Here is an 18,825-nt window from a genome sequence, read left to right as displayed (position 1 = left end):
TTTTTATCTGTTAGCAATATAAACATTACAAGCCTTGTGTATGTGTATAACATAATATTTACAATGATATGTACACAAGTAGGGATATATTTCTTAATTAACATGTTATCACCCATTCACTAGTCACTACAACTCTTATCGCTAGTGTAAAACTATATAATCAGAGGATGCTGATTGGATAATGGGATTGTTTTAAAAAAAAAGATTTAATGGTAAAAGACCATAAAAATTTTATGGCAAGAACCTTGGTTAATGGCAAGTAAATTTATGTATTTTTAAAACTTTAATAGACCTAATAAGACTTGCAATTTTCATGCAATTTTACAGTAAAATAGTGTCAAGTGCAGTTTTTAAGAGTGAACAAGAACATACTGTAAATCTTTTGTGACACTTAACAGTTGATGTATTTTATTTTACATTTTTTCTATTAGTGTTTATATATATATATATATATATATATATATATATATATATATATATATATATATATATATATATATGAACGGTTGTCAGTATATTATAAGGGTACAAAACAGAGTAGACCATATTACATATCCATTAATTAAATATACATTTAAAGGATATGCTAAATCTTTTTCACCCTCTTTTGACAGACTTGGTTGCAATGTTCTGTTGAAAAGAGCTGCGTGATGCTTCTTCAGATTGTCTCCCTTTCCCCATTTTTTCGCTATACGGGTTTAGAAAGACAAACGGGTGAGTAAATAATAACAGAATCTTCGGGTTTGGGGAATTGTATTTTTTTTTTTTTGCATTAGACAAAGATTCTCCCTCGCCACACCAGAGGGAGCAAAACCGCTGCGTGTTCAGAGCACAGCTCAGACTCCTCATCCCGAGCCCTGGTCATGTGACTCTTCCCATCGGTTGGGATTTCTCTCTCGGCATGGCGGAGATGATGGAGCTTGGTCTGCCGTCTAATACCATTTGTCTTTTACTGTGAGGAAGACACGGGTATTTTGTTGTCGGTAAACCGTTCTGCGCCGTTCTTTCCCCCGGTTTCGGGCCATAATGGCAGAATCCGGTGTGGATGTGTCCGCTCTCCCACAAGAGGTCCGGGAGCAGCTCGCGGAGCTGGATCTGGAGCTGTCGGAGGGTAAGCCTTTAAACAACAACGGCTCTTTCTTCCTCGTTTCAACCCGTGCATTTGGATGTATTGAATTGACAGGCTCAGTCTTGCATCTTCAATAAATCATCCACACACACAGGTTCCGTGATGATGCTTCAATGTCGCCACCGCTCGCGGAAACAAACTGACCTGTTTTTCTGCATCTCACTGGTCCAGCGTCCCATTTATCCGAATTTTAAACGTCTATTCCGCTCAGTTTTGCGCTTTAAATGTACTGTAATTGTCATTGGTCTAAAATGTTTTCTTATTAACTGTTATGTTGCGCAAAACAATAACATTTCGTCTGTGAAGCGCTCTGGACGTGTTTATGTGATTATTTACAGGCCACGATTATTCAGCATTATGTGTCTCTTCATAATACACACAGACTCCATCAACTAGCATTAATCCTTGTTAGTTGAATATTTGGTCTTGACTTAATTTGATAATGGAAAACAATTGTAATAGCCTGCTGTTTGAAATTAATAGCTTTAGTGATATTTATTCTATATATTGCTGTTATTATAATGGTGAGGCTACTCTGTTTATGGGTAAGCTATAATGGGTAAACTAACATATTTTGAAGGGGTCATCAGATGCCCATTTTCCTCAAGTTGATATGATTCTTTAGGGTCTTAAAGGGATAGTTCACTCCAAAATTATGATTTTGTCATTAATTACTCACTCTCAAGTTGTTCCAAACCCGTAAGACCTTCATTAATCTTCGGAACACAAATTAATATTTTTGATGCATTATGAGAGCGCTCTTTGACGCTCCCATAGATGGCAAGGGTACTACCACGATCAAGGTCCAGAAACATAAAGACATCATACTTTATGTGCACAAAGAAAACAAAAATAACTTTGTTCAACAGTTCTTCTCCTCCTCATCCAGTCTGATGTGGCCTGCCTCCATTTTGGGTAGTATCATGATGCATGCGCGCACTTCCTCTTCGTGTAAACAACACATGCGTGTGCCGACGCTTGTCCGTGTTGACGTAAGCTGCAGCACAATGTGCATGCATTGTTTACATGAAGCAGAAGTGTGCGCATGCATCATGATTCTCCCCAAGATCAAGCCATTTTTTTTTTCTTTTAATTTTCAAAAACTTGCTAATCAACATATTATTAGGAAAGGCGATTTTCAAAGATTCATAAAAAAAAAAAAAACTTCTACTCACTTCTGTTAGTGAAGCTGGATCATTAATGATTTGCACGAACCTACAGTAGATGCATTCCCTTCAAAAACAAATGTAATCCACTGCATCTTCAGCGGCTCAGATGTCAGGAGTAAATGGTGACTGCTATGTTCATTATTACATCCAACAACAGAACACCTTGATCGCTTAGGAGACATTCTTGTCTACATCTGCTCCGGCGGTGAAACAATACCGGACCGTTCACAGCTCACTCAGGGCGGGTCTTAGGTAAGACGCCAGTCCAGTTTGTGCTGAAACGCTTCTGTCAATCAAACTTTCGTGGGAGGGGCCTGTCTGTGTGACATCACACAGACCCGCATCTGAGATCGGCTCGATTTGAGAAAGTGGAAATTATTTAATGACATAAAAAAAAAACACTGGGTGGATTTTTATCATTATAGGGTGGTTGTGTACACACACTGCCAACACACAATTAAGTTCGAACAACTAAAAGTGCAAGTAGCATCCGATGACCCCTTTAAGACTCGATGCTTTATTAATGAGAGTGCTGCTTGACACATTAACCATGTTAATAATACACGTAAACAATTTTTTCCTCCATAAACAATCAACACCTATAAGATTCAATGAGAGGTCATGTATGGCATTAACATTTCCTTATATATTATTATTTATATATTATTACTATCAAGTAATCCAATAGTGACTAATATTTTGTATATTTTTCTGTAGTACTTGTGCATTGGATATTACTAATTCCTTTGTTGATCATTCAGTTGAGTTCTACAAAAGTCTGTCATTCAGATAATTGATAGTATGTTTTCAATTGCATACTATCAGTAGCCTATGTGCATTTTCACTAGGACTATAAGGTATTAGTTCTTATTATTTTTATTAAATTGTTCAAAAGTTTATTAAGATATAAATAATTATTTATAAACATTAAATCTTTATTATATAAATACAGACCATTAAACAGATTTGGACTGCCAATATTCCAACCACAGACCAATAGAAATCAATGGCAAGCTTTTGCAAGTACTAAAATGTGCGAAATTACTGTCCAGTAATTACTAGTATCTAAAGAGTAGTTAACTGCAAATTTGAATTTGAAAATGCTAGTCATTATTGAAAAACATATATGCATTAAAGTAAGTATTAGTAAAACAATAATAGACGTTGGTTCTATGGAATAAATTAAACGGCTTGCCATAAGACATGTAAATGGTCCACTCAGACAAAGAAACTTGGCATGGAGTGGACTGGTGTCGCATGTGAAACTTCTGTGGTTTAAGCTAAATATTACTCTTTATTCAGCATTTTAAATGGTCTTCAGAGTATGAACAGTGAGTCTAAGCCTCAGTTAATCAGAAATACACTGGAGAAGTATAACACCGTTATGTGTCTTTGGTTTTTCACATTTAATGTGCCATTATTGTCATTGTGATTCATTGCAGAAGGGGCTCTGTTTGATTATGTGTGTGTTTAGTCAACCTTATGTGTTATATAAGCCTTTCAGCAGTAGTGTATGAAAGATTTAGGAGAGCAAACCAATATCTTAAATAGCATTACCGAAAAATAAAAAGAGATTCTCATTTATCTCTGCACCAGAGGATTGGTAGGAATAACAGCTGATCTGCCATCAGTAAAGCCTGGACTCATTCTCAGTATGTCTCCCACACAGCAAATCAAGACAGCACCTGGAGGCAGATTACAAACGTTGGGCTAGTTTGCTTTTAGCTTCACTTTCTAATGCCAGGATGTTTTTCTATTTTATGACAGTTGCCTACATTATTGTCTTGTGTCTTTACTGATGCAGTTTTTCAAACACACACAGTGCTATCTCTTTCTGTCTTTATGTTTATGTTTTTAATTTCCCAAAGGTTTGGCTTATTGAACCATTTTGTATTGTCATATAGCTATGTATTAGCTAAGACTGCATATCTGTTTTTCAAAGCCCACAATGCAGTCCTGGCACAATTCACAGTCCCCACCTACAGTCCTCACTTTTTGGCTCTTAGACAGGCGATGTCTACTGCAGCCTTTCAAATGCAGTCAAAACTGACGTATTCAGTAAGTAGCGAGGTTTACGTTAAAGTATTGGCATGTATATGAGCATATGTTTAAAATCACACCCTTATCGTCTTGCCTTTGTACTAATGACTGTATAGGTGACAGCACAAAGAAATGTCACAATGAAAGTCTCTTTATTTCAGATTTTATTTTTTTTTCAGTGGGAGTATAGCTGCTTCAGCTCATTGCTCAAAGACCCTGCTTTGATGATTTTTGCTTGGGTTCAGACATAATAGTTTTGGCCATAGTTTTAACAGTATAGTTTATTGGGCCAGCTTAGATAGCATAGGCCCTTTTATTATTTTAATAGCAGAATAATGTGTTATGACAATATTAACACGTTTGTATGAATAGTAACAATTGTCACTTTAAAAATATTACTGTAAAATATGATTGTATTGGATAGGTTTCCATGCTAATGGCATGTTTTTTTTGGATGTTGTACCACACATGTGGCTAAGGATGGTATGATTGATTTATACAGTATAATTGTTCCTTACACAGTATAATTTTCCCTTTCTGGGGCTGTGCATTTACTTCTCATTTTACTTCTGTAAATTGATAGATTTCAAAGACAACAAGTTTCTGAATTTTATTTTATTTATTTATTTATTTATTTTTTGGGTTAAACATTTCTATAAATGTATTTTTTGTACAGAAATATACATTTTAATTAGGCTTACTAGTTATTAAAATATTTGTACATGTAAAATACACAAAATGTCCTTACATATAATATTCATACATTTATAAATGCGTTGCTAAAAAATTGTCAGCAGAAAAAAAATCCGTATTGTTCAACCCTGTAAACTATACAAATAGGTTTAATATTGATTACTAATTATAACATCCAAGTGAAAGATATATCACCAACTTATCAGAAAAAATAAAGTTTTAGGAATTTATGAAAGAGTGGTCATCGTGTACACGTGACAACAATATCACAAATTCTCCACAAATGTGCCTTGTATGGGAGGGCTGCAAGAAAAAAATTATTTAGTTTTTTTTCGGGTGCTCATGTTGCTCAAAGATATCACTTCGGCCGTTAGCATCTTTCTGTCACATTCTCGTCAGTCTTGGTTATTAGACAGAGGTCATTGACTAATACTTTAGATTGCAATCCTATGCTTGCTCATTCTAAATGTACTTTTATTTAGCCCCCATAGATTTGAACACATTGAATAAAACAACATTATTTCTAGTCAGAGGTCACGACCACTACTATAGGTATAAGCTGACCAACATTACTTTCCCTGACAGTAGTTTTGGTATGGTCATGGTTTCCCCATGTACACTTAGCTTGAGTAATATTACAATAAACAGAGGTTAGGCTCACCCTATTTAGGTTGGTCGAACAACATCCAGTTGACCTAAACGGAAATTCCCTGTAAGTCCTTACAATCTAAGTACACTTGAACTAATGCCAAGTGTTAGCCGCATCTCTAAAGATACATTTGGTGTGCCCTATGCTCCATCTCAACTGAATTTTAGTCTGTTATTAACCTGAAGCGGGAAATGCGGTAACAAGGAGAGTCAATAATTACAAGTAAAACCAAATAAAATCAAATGAACCAATTTATTATCAGTCAGGTAAAAATGTATTATGTCAATTACATAGCCAATTGAAAGATATCAAATCAATACAAGACATCAAATTCTCAAAGATGAATCTAAGAGTAAAAGGTGGAGCCACACTATGGGCTTTCTGGCTACAGAATCGCCCCGATCCTCCAGCCACATTTCCTTAAGTAACCTCAGACCAAGACACACATCCTTCAAAATGGTGAAAGGAAGCAACAATTTAAATTCATTTTGATCAAGACGAATTAGCACCTTCTGGGACAGAAGGTAATTTGCATGAAAGGCACTGGGAAATAACACACTCTACAGAAATCAAAATATAAAAATCTCTAAACTATTAGGATCTCTATTACCTTTTTATTGCTGTCTGTCCTATTGTTAAGAGAATGAGACCTTTTTACCAGACACACAGAGACCTTTCAAACGACATCAAACATGAACAGCTGCATTGCTATAAACTCGATTAAAAATACTGGTTTCAGTGATGTCTGTAGTGTCCTGTGTTTAGATGGAAATGAGGGGAGAGAGGGAGTAAAGGAAGTGGATGGGTTAGAAGAAAGTTCACTATAAAATCTTCTTTCAGTGAGATGTGGAAACAGATGTCTGTATTTGAAGACACTATGTGTGTATTGTCTGTCTTAGAAGATAAAACCATCTGAGGTTCTTACAATAGAAAGAAAAATGAATCAGGCAAAATACTGTCAAATTCAAACATGCATTTAAAAAATATGTAGCTAAAATTGCTATATTCTTCCTTGACCAACAGAAAATACTTCTTAATTGTTGAGCCCTGTAAATTATTAAAATTGAGTCATAACGTACTATATTTATTAAGTATATATTTTTACTGTTAAAATAGCGATAAAGAAAATACTTTTATGTATGTATTTATTTACAGTAACAAGACAGGAGATGGTTTTAAGATGACGGCCTGCAGAGACTCCACCATCAGCATGTATTCATTATTTGTAATGTACGTGTGTTGTGAATGAAATAGTTTGTTTCTGTGTGTGTGTGTATGTCTTCATGACAGAGGAAGAGGGGTGGAGATAGGAGGTTGTGACACATTCACACACAATGAGCACCATTGAAAGCATCAGGGCTGAGCAGTCGTGATCTCTGCTTGAATTCCCAGCACATACTCAGACGCTTTTATACACTTAAGCTGATCAAATGAGTTGTGTGTGTGTGTGGAAGGAATCCTCTTCAATAGCTGGTCAGCATATACTTAAAATGAAGAGGCTCGGACCAGCTGTATAATGTCGGATTGTGTGCATCTGTTAAGATAACCTCAGTAGCTAAACACCCACTGTGACTGTAGGAGGACAGGCAGGCTTTCTGAATTGTAAAGAAAAAGAGAAAAAATATATAGAGTGGGAGAGAGAGACCTAGGGAAAAAACAAAGAGAGATAGAGAGATTACTTTAAACTAGGTCACAGAGCATTGGGAAGCAAATACACTCATTTAACCATGATTCACAGCAAGCTTTCCAACATGTTTCGTTGTCTCTCCCACTATCTTCTCTGTTTTCACCTCTTTCCCACATGTTATTGCTCGTTGTCTCCTTGAAAAAAAAAATCTTTACTGGTTCATGTAGCTAGCTTGCTCTTAAGTGCATGCCACACAGGACATGTTAATAGTTAATATCTTTCGCAATGCTTGCGATATATTGGTTCCTCGCTAACTGAATTATTCACCGGTCTGTGATGGACATCAGGTTTGAAAAGGAAGAGATGCACGCTTTACTTCTGGTAGACACACACTATAGACACAAATTCAGTCATCGAGTTTCTCCAGCTGCCAGGTGGAGCTTTCTACTTTCCACTCGGGTAGCACTCATCAAGAAAGGACTCTTGGAGTCAGAAGATCTTGTTAGCAAAAAGTACTGTGTTTTTGGACACATACCATGGTATTTTTTAAGTACCTTAGAGTACTATGTAAATACCATGAAATTACTGTAGTATTTTTCTATGTAGATTTTGCCCACCTTGTATTTTTCTGAAAAGTGTGAAGGTGCGGTTACATTAGCAAAATTTCTGCCAAATGAAACAAACAAAAAAAAGCTCTATTTTCAATAATATAGGGTTGACTGGGAGTAGAGCGCAGTCTCGATGGTACCCCCCGGCCTGCGAGGGGCGATGGGGGTATGGGACAAGTGGGGCGGGGCCGAGAGACGTGGGAACAGAGCGAGGCCGGTGGAGTGATTGGAAATGAGTGAAAATTGCTTGACCCACCGGTCTCGAGTCCCACCGAGGAGATGGAAGGATATAAAACCGAAGCGACGACAGTGACGGACGAGAGTGGACCAGGGCTGGATTTTAGTTGTGTTTGGTTTTTATTTGTGCGCGTCAGTCGTCCGTGAGGGGCTGACGCACTGTTTTATGTTTATTTTGAGCATTAAAGTTTCATTTTGATTGTCCGCCGGTTCCCGCCTCCTTCCTGATGATTAGGAAGTTTTATTGTTACATTCACCTTCACTTAAACTCAAGCAGTGATTCCTTTTGAAGTGACTGGGTTTCGTAGCGCAATGGTAAATGTGACAACACTTTCAGAATTCAATTTATAATGTATCACAAGTATGTGTTGTGTTCTCTGTGTTGCTACTGATATAGCAGTCATTAATATAAACGGTCTTCCTCAGTAGTCTTGTTTTCTTTTTCAAGTCTGTTACTGTCACTGTGGAGAAATAATTTGAATACTGATGGAAATAGCATGAATGCTGAGGTTTGTCACCAAGAACAATGCAAGAGTGCACATTTTTGTGTTTGGAACTTTGCATAAACTGTTTCTAGCACTTACATTAACAGACCCGTTTTAAAGAACCCTATGCTTTTATTGTGGCTAAAATGATCTCTCCAAACATGCACAGATCATTTCTCATCCGAGTAGGTTTTTTTGTTGTTTTGGTGTGTGTGTGTATGTATTTTGGTGGGTTGTATTAGAGTCATAGTTGCTATGGTAACAGTAGAGTTAGCCTTAAGCTGGTCTCATTCATAAGGAATAAAGCTAGAATCAGTAAGAAGGCCATATGCTGCAAGAACAGCTAAAACAGTATGACATAGATCTTTGAACTGTATCACGCACCACACAGTGCAGGGTTGTCTTGCCCTTATTAGAGGGCTGCTGAAAGGTGAAGTGTGTAATTTTTGTGTCACAACATAATTGTAATAATAGCTGAGGGCAATGTGAAGGTTGCCTTCCTGCACAAATCCTGCTGCCACAATGCTGGGGGTTTGCCTGAGTGTTGCTATGTGGTTGCAAAAGTGTTGAGTGGTGTTTATTTTGTTGTTAGGTGGTTGCTAGGGAGTTCTGTGTGGTCATTTATTCTCAATGATGAAATAATTTTTATAATCACTTTTTTTAATTGTTAAACACAGTACAGCGAATGTAATAATTTAAACTTTTTTTAAATAAAAAATACTTGTATAAATTAAAATAATGAGAATTCAGAAATGAAGTAAAAATGTCCCTAATAATAATAATAATAATGACAATAATAATAATAATAATAATAATAATAATAATAATAATAATAAAATCATAAGGGTCCTAAAAGCTTTAGTAGGGCTTTAAACTTTTGTATTTTATTTTGGCTGATCTGGACACCTCTTCATGTTAGTGTTTGACAGCATGTTAACGTGCACACGGTAAAGCACACTGTAAACACAGGTCAGATCATTCCCATATTCTGTGTTATAAAGCGTATTAGGGAAGGTTACACCTGACAAGGCATGTTCCCAGGTGTGTGAAATGGTAATTTGAGTCAGCTGTCCTGCATGCACACACCCTGATAACCCTGACTTTACTGTTTCTGTGAGCGGGGTTTCAAAGCTGGTTTGTGGATCTGGTTGTATTATATGGGAGTCAAGAACAGATAAGAATGAACTGAACTCCCTGTTGTGTCTTTTTCTCTGTCCATCTCTGTGTTTCTATCTGTCTGTCACAGTCTGTTTTTATATTCTCAGCAGAACAGGAAGCCATGTCATAGGGTAGAAGATTTAGCACTGGAGAACATGACATCATCCAGAGGGAAATTAAATGTGTGTGTGTGTGTGCGTGTAAGGAAAGATAGAATGTTGGATCTGGACAAAAGAACAGGGGGGCAATGAAATTCAACTTCAGTACAGTGTGATACAGTGTTGGCAGTTGCTGAATGTTGAGTCACCATCTGGTGGTAGGAAACCAAGGCTGTGTGTGTGTGTGTGTGTGTGTGTGTAGGGTCACAGTGGAGAGATTGCAGTATTGTGTCTTGAGTGAATGTCATTGTGAGCGTTCTGTTGTGTCATAGTTTTCAGGGCCAGCGAGCGATGCAGCACACCAGAGGGAGGGTGGATATGAGTATCTGAAAACAGTGTAGTCAGGGAAAGCTAATACTTTTCAAAAGAGCAAGACAAGTTCTCTCTTACTGTCAATAATTAAAGATGAAAAAAAGATGTTTTTCCATCTCTCTCCCTCTCTTTCCCTCATACGCACACTCTAGACAATGAGACACGTACATATTCCTGCTCCCGATCCAACTTTCCCACAGTCCGAGCAGCTGGTATGCATGCCTGTCGTATAGGAAGTCACTAAGGGATTAAATGTTTCAGTCTCATTTACTGTTTTTAAGCAAAGAAATGCAGACTTTATAAGAGACTTCTTTCAAAAAACTAAAATCTTACTGACTATTTGAATGGTAGTGTGTTTTATTTATTTGCTAAAGCCATTTTTCCCTCAATAATTTAAAATTTATTTTTATTTATTGAAATATATTGTTTTATTAATGTTTTAAAACGTAACTGAATTATTAATGATCATATTTAGTCCCTCAGTTAATATTAAAATGAATGTAAAATGTAAATTTATACACAAATGGCAAAAACACTTTTCAGTTGTAGGTTGTCTCTAATCATTTCTATTTTGCTAATACAGTCAAACAGTAACACTCATGTGGCTTTCTCTCTTAAAGCGGTGACATCCTCCCTTAACTCCTTGCTCTCAGGGCGAAGAAAACCCATGTGTTTGTCAGTGTGTATGCATGCATGCCAGTAGACGTTTAAGTATGCACAAACTAAATCATGGAAAATGCCAGAGACAGGAAAAGTGTAATGCTGATAAAGGTTGCTTTTGCCCACAATGCCTTGCAAATGCAAGATTTTCAACCCCCCTTCAGATATTATCTCAATTCAGACTAAGGATCCACAATTAAAAAAGTATTTGGATTATTTTTTTTAAATGTTGGATTACAGAGATTATTTTGGATTTATTGCATTGATAGTAGTTAAAGGGGGGGTGAAATGCTCGTTTTCACTCAATATCCTGTTAATCTTGAGTACCTATAGAGTAGTACTGCATCCTTCATACCTCCAAAAAGTCTTTAGTTTTATTATATTTATAAGAGAAAGATAGTCTGTACCGATTTTTCCCGGAAAAACACGAGCGCCTAGAGGCGTGACGTGTGGGCGGAGCTAAAGAATCACGAGCGCGAGTAGGATTTTGTGTTGAGAGCGTTTGGAAGCTGTGACACAGATCCAGAGGCTGAAATTTAACAAGAGCAGCATCAGCAAAGGCGTCTCTATGTGGTATGTACTGAAACTGTATATATTTGCTTAGCGGTTTTGGAAAATGACTAAGTTCCACTTTGTCGTCTTTTTTTTTTTTTTTTTTTTTTTTTTAAGCTGTACATGTGGAAAGTGCAGTTTGATAACAACATCGCATGTTGTTTACTTGATGTGCTTACGCGCTGATAGCTAAGTTAACAACACAGAGATATTTGAAGCAGTTTTACTCGTGCAGTTTGATGACAACATCGCATGTTGTTTACTTGATGTGCTTACACGCCGACAGCTAAGTTAACAACACAGAGATATTTGAAGCCGTTTTACTCACCGCCTGCGGTTCCAACACACGATCGTGACCCTTTTTCGTTGGGATTGCATTATCCTTAAGAAATAAACGATGTGCAAATCCAGCGTCAACCTGGGCCTTGTTTGTAAAACAAGCATCCTCGAAATGCAGGGGAACAAACACAAACACTTGCACAACTCCGTTGATGCTCTGTAAAAATAAACTCCATCCACTGGTCCCTTAATGCTGTTTCTCTTTTGGTAATCTGTGCAGGGTTGTCTTGCCCTGGCAACCAAAAACACACTCCTTTTGTGACATTTCGCGACGCTCTCGCTCTGATCAGGGATTGTCTGTGCTCAGCCTCTCAGTGCTCTGCTATACGGGAGCGCGCGCTCTTCTGGCAGAAGTGCCCTTAGGACCCATATAAGGAAATTCCGCTCCATCTAACGTCACACAGAGCCATACTCGAAAAAAACTTTCCGAAACTTGTGACAAACCGGAAGGAGTATTTTTGGAACAGAAATACTCCTTCAAACGTACAACTTAATTTTTGAAACTTTGTCCATGTTTAGCATGGGAATCCAACTCTTTAACAGTGTAAAAAACTCAGTATGCATGAAATAGCATTTCACCCCCCCTTTAAAAAATACGATTTTTTTCGGGCCAGTATACATTGGCTTTAAGTCCTGGAATAATTTACCTTTGTAAATAAAAAAGAAGGGTTTTTGAGTTATCTTTGGAATTAAGGTTAGAGTTCAGGCATAATGTTTGGATTACAAATTAAAGGGATAGTTCACCCAAAAAGGAAAATTAGCCTATGATTTACTCACCCTCAAGTCATCCTAGGCCGCATGCGGCTCTTAAGCGCCGCCCTAGTGGCTCCCTGGAGCTTTAAAAAAAAAAAATATATATATAATATAATTTCTGTACAATATAAATTAATAAACATTCTTAACGTTTTTCAATGTTTTAAAAATGTGTATAATAAATATTTAATTTCAATATTTCTGTCAATGAAGATTTCCGTCATAAACTGTGACACACGTTTCTGTCAGATCTGCCTGATGCTGAAAAACAAACAAACAAACAGGTGGGTGTGTCATGGGCCATGGATCCCAAGGGGGAAAAAGAGAAAGATAGCTGAGGAGAACAGAGGATTCAACAGTTCTTGGACCGAATCATTTGCTTTCATTGCCAATGCGGAAGGATTGCCTGCATGTTTGCTTTGTAATGAGAAGTTGTCAAATAACAAAAAGAGTAACGTGGAAAGACATTTCCATGGAAAGCATGCTACATTTGCAGCCAAGTACCCAGTTGGGAGTGAGAGAAAAAGTGCAATTGCATTACTTCTGGAAAAATTAGAGGAGTGCAAAGATAAATTTAAGAAGTGGATTGCATCTCCAAACTCCACTACTGCTGCTGCTAGTTTTGTTGCAACCCGGGAGATAATATAGCGTGGGAAACCGTTTACAGATGGTGACTACATGAAGGATTAATTCATTAAAATTTCAGAGCACCTATTTTCAGACTTCAAAAACAAAACTGAGATAATACAGAAAATTAAAGACATGCCTCTCTCCGCAAAGACAGTGAAGGAAAGGGCCATTAAAATATCAGGCAACATCACCAATCAGCAAATCAAGGACATTAATTCAGCTCCAGCATACTCAGTTGCCTGTGATGAGTCATGTGATGTGATCGATATTGAACAGGCAGTGCTGTTATGAAGCTATGTTAACTCTGATGGGCTGCAAGAAGAAATAATCGACGAATGATGCACGTTGCACATTTTGTTGTATTTTCGAATCCTAAAGTAAAAATGACATCAAAAATCAGATTTCTTTATTGCATTTCTTTAATTTCATCAATGCAATGAAACATAATACATTAAAATTATAATGGAAGTTAAACTTAAAGCACCATTGTACAGCAGAGTAGTCACGTGGTGCGCCATTTTCTCCAGGATGTACTGCAGGGAAAATAAACATTTAATCATGAATGCTTACTATGTATTTGTAGCCTACTTATCATTTTAATACTAAGGGGATAATATAGACGCTTACATTACCTTTAATATAAGGCTTATATAGGGTTTTTAATTTTTTGTGGCTCCAGACAGATTATTATTTAATTTTTTTGGTCAATATGTTTCTTTCAACATTTTGGGTTGCCTCTGTCCTAGGTGTATATGACTGTCTTTCAGATGAATACGATCGGAGTTATATTAAACAATGTCCTGGCTCTTCCAAGCTTTATAATGGCAGTGAATGGTGGTCCAGATTTTAGGATGGCTTGTGAGTGAGTAAATCATGGAGTAATAGTAATTTTTGGATGAACTATCCCTTGAATGTTCACGTTAGATTGTAGGTTGTATGGCATTTGCCTATATTCAAATGTTACTATATTACAGTACATTGAAAGCACACAGTTAATTAGATTTCAAATTTGTAGCATAAATGCATAGACTGACAGTGTGTGTTGATGTATAAATTTAGGTCATGGGTATGAGCGAGTGATTGACTGGTCAAGGCTTAATGTAGATTTCTGCCTTAGTCTGTCTGTGGTCACTCACTTCAAGTTATCATGATCTCCCGACAACCAACCACAGTCCATCTGAGCCTCACTTTGTGTGGACTGGACCACCATAGGCCACCAATAAAACCTTCTAGCTTGTGGCAGACTTACAAGAGCACATTTACTTGTCTTGAAAGTTGGCTGTGTCATTTACTGTTCAAAACCATTCCTTCTGAACAACACTAAAAGAATCATATACAGAATATACAGATATACATAACCCCCTTCATAGCTACATGTGATAGAACAGTCTGGTGAAGCTAAAAATATCCCATGGTGCTGCTGGGTTCGGTCTTCATGCATTAATTATGGAAGTTGACTCTTCTTTGGCTATTTTCCCCTTTTTTAATGTTGAAAATGCTTAGAAAGAATGATTTGTTTATGTTTATTAGCCTGTCTCATGAATCTGTGCTGTTTACTGTCAACACTTAAACATAAGGGCCAGCTGATTTCTATGGGATTATAATAAATAATTCTCTGTTATCTCTTTTGAAATCTTTCCCTTTCAGGGGATGTGTTGAAATGAGTTTGAGCTGCTCACATATCATAACCAAAGCTCTCTCCATCCTTCATAATCCCCCTAGATTACACATTCTGCTCTTTCACACTTACAAACGCACACATGTATGCAGCACTAACTCACACAAATCATCTTGGCTGTTAGAATGTAAGATTTTGAAGATCTTTATGGTTTTGGATGTTTCTAAACCAGTGTTTCCAAACCTCCTCCATCAACAGCTAAAAAGTGTTCCTTTGAAATCATATTTTACCAGATATTATTTAGCATTATCATTCATAATAATCTGCTACTACAATGCCAAAGCATATACCCTACTGTTCAAAAGTTCAGGGTCAGTAAGATTTTAAAAATGCTGATTAAAAATACAGTAAAAAATAAACAAATTTATTTTGGGATTCTTTGATGAATGAAAGGTTGAAAGTTGGAATATAAATATTTGGTAACATTGGAAATGCCTTTGCTGTTACTTTTGATCAACTTAATGCATCCGTGTTGAGTAGTATTATTTGAACATTAGTGTATATATGCACAAAAATCATAAGATAATCACAGTTATTTTAATATGTTCACAATCATTTATAACTTTATTTTAAAGTCATAATTTCTGCTCAACAATGCAAAATTTAAATCTTAATTAAAATCTTGTGTTTTGCAAGCCACAATCTGACTGTTTTGAAAGATATTCGACCAAAAATGAAATGTTGAATTCGTGCTGTTTATGTTTTTAACAGTTAATCATGCTATCTCTCTTTTTAGGTGACATCACACAAAAAGGATACGAGAAGAAGAGGGCCAAAGTTTTAGCACCCTACTTGACACAAACACAAAGTAAGAATACAGAAATCTCCCTGCTTATGCACCGTCTTCCCTCCATCTCCTTTTCTGCCATATTATCTCTCTCCTTGTTTTTCTCAGTGGTCCACTGACTCATGTGATAATGTGGTTATGAAACATCTTCTCAGGCTGTTCCTCTTGAGGTTGAAGGGTTCCATCTAGATTCCCTCTGTAACTGCCCTCTACTGTTCATGCATTGGACTGCAGCTTGAATTGCTATTTTTTTATTGACAATCACTGATGCTAGATATGTAGGATTTATTGGGATTTTTGTATTTTTATATGCTGGAGGGATTGGAGTTGAAACAGCTTTTCACATCTACTTCACATTCATATCTTCCATTTTCTGTTATCATTGACTGCGTCTGCTAGATTCCATGAAGTTCACTATTATTGTCTTTATAGATTTGGCTCCGCCTCCGGCCTATGATGCAGAGTCTCCTGGTCCAAGCTCTGCCTCCGCACCTGAACCTGGCCCTTCAAACTCATCTTCCTCCTCTTCTCGCCACCGGCGCACACGGCGTCCACACCGGAGCGGTGGGACTAGAGATGAACGCTACAGATCAGGTTAGAACAGCCTGACAACATACAAATGGTTTTCTGGCTTTTTTTTTTTTTTTTTTTTTTTTTTTTTTTTATCAGCCATTATAGCCATCATAGTGCATTTCAGTTCTTCGGAGGTGATGTTTTTGCCTTTAGCACCACTAAACAAAAGACAATTCTGTGGCGAGTGGGGCGGGGCCGAGAGGCGTGGGAACGAGGAGTGAGGCCAGGTGTAGTGATTGGAGATGAGCTACACCTGCGCCCCACCGCCAGTATCGAGTCCCACGTAGGAGATGGAAGGATATAAAACTGGAGCGACGACCGTGAAGGACGAGAGAGGACCAGGCCTGGGACATTATTTTATGTGTTTGCTTTTTATTTATGCGCACCAGTCAGCCGTGAGGGGCTGGTGCGCCGTTTTGTATTTATTTTGAATATTAAAATTATGTTTTGATTGTGCGCCGGTTCCCGCCTCCTTCTTCCCGATGTATATGGAGATTTGTAAATCGTTACAGTGGTGCCGAAGCCCGGGAGAAGGAGGGACGCGCTGCTGAAGATCCCTCGCCACTGTGGTGAATCCGCGGTGCCCTCGAGCTGGCGAGGTATGTGCCGCCAGGGACGCTCGAGGCGGTGGGCTGGAGCGAGTTGCCGGGGACGGGCGAGCTCGCTGCTGGCCGCCCACGATATGGAGGGGCGGCTGCCGTCCGTGAGGGAGCGGAGGAGTCGGCGCCGTTCGCCAGGGGGCCGGAGCCTGCCGCCTCCGTGACGGAATCCGGAGGGGCAGGGAACGGGGGACTCCTGCCGGCTGCCCAAAACCGGAGGAGCCGTCGCCGTCCATCGGGCGGCGGAGGAGTGTCGCGCCGTCCGCCGAGGGCCGTCCAGTGCCACCGCCAGGCACCGCGGAGGATATCACCCAGCTGGTGGAGGGCCGAGCAGCAGTGCGTCTGGGAACCGGATTTTTTTTTTTTTTTTCTCTCTCCCCTCTCTCGTCCTTGTCGCTCCTCCTTCCATCTCCTTTTCTCTCGCCTCGTCTGTCCTACCCCCAGGTTCCTGCAGGTCCCCGTGAGCGGTCCCCCCCGGAGGGAAGGGGGGGGGGGGGAGTAGAGCGCAGTCTCGAGGGTACCCCCCTGGCCTGCGAGGGGCGATGGGGGTATGTGGTGAGTGGGGCGGGGCCGAGAGGCGTGGGAACGAGGAGTGAGGCCAGGTGTAGTGATTGGAGATGAGCTACACCTGCGCCCCACCGCCAGTATCGAGTCCCACGTAGGAGATGGAAGGATATAAAACTGGAGTGACGACCGTGAAGGACGAGAGAGGACCAGGCCTGGGACATTATTTTATGTGTTTGCTTTTTATTTATGCGCACCAGTCGGCCGTGAGGGGCTGGTGCGCCATTTTGTATTTATTTTTTTTTGTAAGAGTCTGAAGATGGTCATTTTGCCTTTCCTCTGACCACATCCTTGAAGAAACTGTTTAGTCATCTGCCATGGCAGTGATAATTGGACAAAATGGTTGCCTAGATGAAATGTGTCACTTTGGATTTCTGGTGCTTTGTGGCAATTAAAAGATGGCAGCTTGCTTGTTTGATTGTTGATTGCTTTTTCAGTTGCTCGCCACAGATGTGATTATATATTTTACTGTCCGACCATTGTCAGAACAGTTTGATTAGTCCTGCAGATTCAATCAGTTGATTTCACTGCATCATTTATGTTCAGGGCCTTGTTATGCAAGCATTACCAAAACTCTGATGGGTGACTATTGGTTAAGAGAGTTTACTGATAATACAGAAGTGACTGATTTATATCAAAGTACAGAAAGAAAGTGAATGAGATTCCAATAGTGTTGTACTCTGGAGTAAAGCATTTAACCCCAGGATGTTCAAGGCTGATTGTTCCTGTCACTTTGGTTAAAACCAAGCATGTGCTAACATCTCATTACTTGGACCTTGAAAAGTTTATTTTTATTTTTTGTCTCAGATATCCACACTGAGGCAGTTCAGGCAGCTCTGGCCAAGCATAAAGAGGAAAAGATGGCACTGCCCATGCCAACCAAACGTCGGTCCGCATATGTACAGTCACCAATTGACAACTGCACCCCACCAGGTAATATATGCAAGCACCAAATAAACCATTTCACTAATATATTAGAGAGCTAGAGAATAATATCTCTCGTAAATTTACAGAACCATACCACATATAGTAAGGAAGTATATCATTACCGTATTTTTCGGACTATGAGTCGCACCTGAGTATAAGTCGCATCAGTCCAAAAATAAGTCATGATGACGAAAAAAACATATATAAGTCGCACTGGACGATAAGTCGCAGTTATTTAGAGAACCAAGAACCAAGAGAAAACATTACCATCTACAGCCGCGTCACTGTAGACTTACAGGAGCAGTGAGCAGCATCTCTGGCGGCATAGAGCGCCCTCTCGCGGCTGTAGACGGTAATGTTTTCTCTTGGTTAATTTCTCTCGGTTCATGTCAAATTAATTTTGATAAATAAGTCGCACCTGACTATAAGTCGCACGACCAGCCAAACTATGAAAAAAGTGTGACTTATAGTCTGGAAAATACGGTATATAGTTAATAG

The 18,825-nt window shown here is 38.7% G+C and overlaps 1 protein-coding gene across 5 annotated transcripts in view; it reads left to right on the top strand.

The window, feature by feature from the left end:
* The first annotated feature begins 862 nt into the window (after positions 1 to 862).
* LOC128015740 (disco-interacting protein 2 homolog B-A) overlaps positions 863 to 18,825 on the top strand; it is a 39,257-nt gene continuing 21,294 nt past the window's right edge. For all 5 annotated transcript variants that reach the window (XM_052599828.1, XM_052599826.1, XM_052599827.1 and 2 more), the window contains exons 1-4: positions 863 to 1,111; positions 15,614 to 15,685; positions 16,097 to 16,258; positions 18,208 to 18,333. In XM_052599828.1, coding sequence (XP_052455788.1) covers positions 1,027 to 1,111; positions 15,614 to 15,685; positions 16,097 to 16,258; positions 18,208 to 18,333 — 445 coding nt within the window. In that variant the 5' untranslated portion in view covers positions 863 to 1,026. The remainder of the gene's footprint in view (positions 1,112 to 15,613; positions 15,686 to 16,096; positions 16,259 to 18,207; positions 18,334 to 18,825) is intronic.

The sequence above is a fragment of the Carassius gibelio genome, chromosome A6 (assembly GCF_023724105.1).
Source record: "Carassius gibelio isolate Cgi1373 ecotype wild population from Czech Republic chromosome A6, carGib1.2-hapl.c, whole genome shotgun sequence".
In the NCBI taxonomy this organism is placed as follows: domain Eukaryota; kingdom Metazoa; phylum Chordata; class Actinopteri; order Cypriniformes; family Cyprinidae; genus Carassius; species Carassius gibelio.
This window is presented reverse-complemented; position numbering and strand designations above follow the sequence as displayed.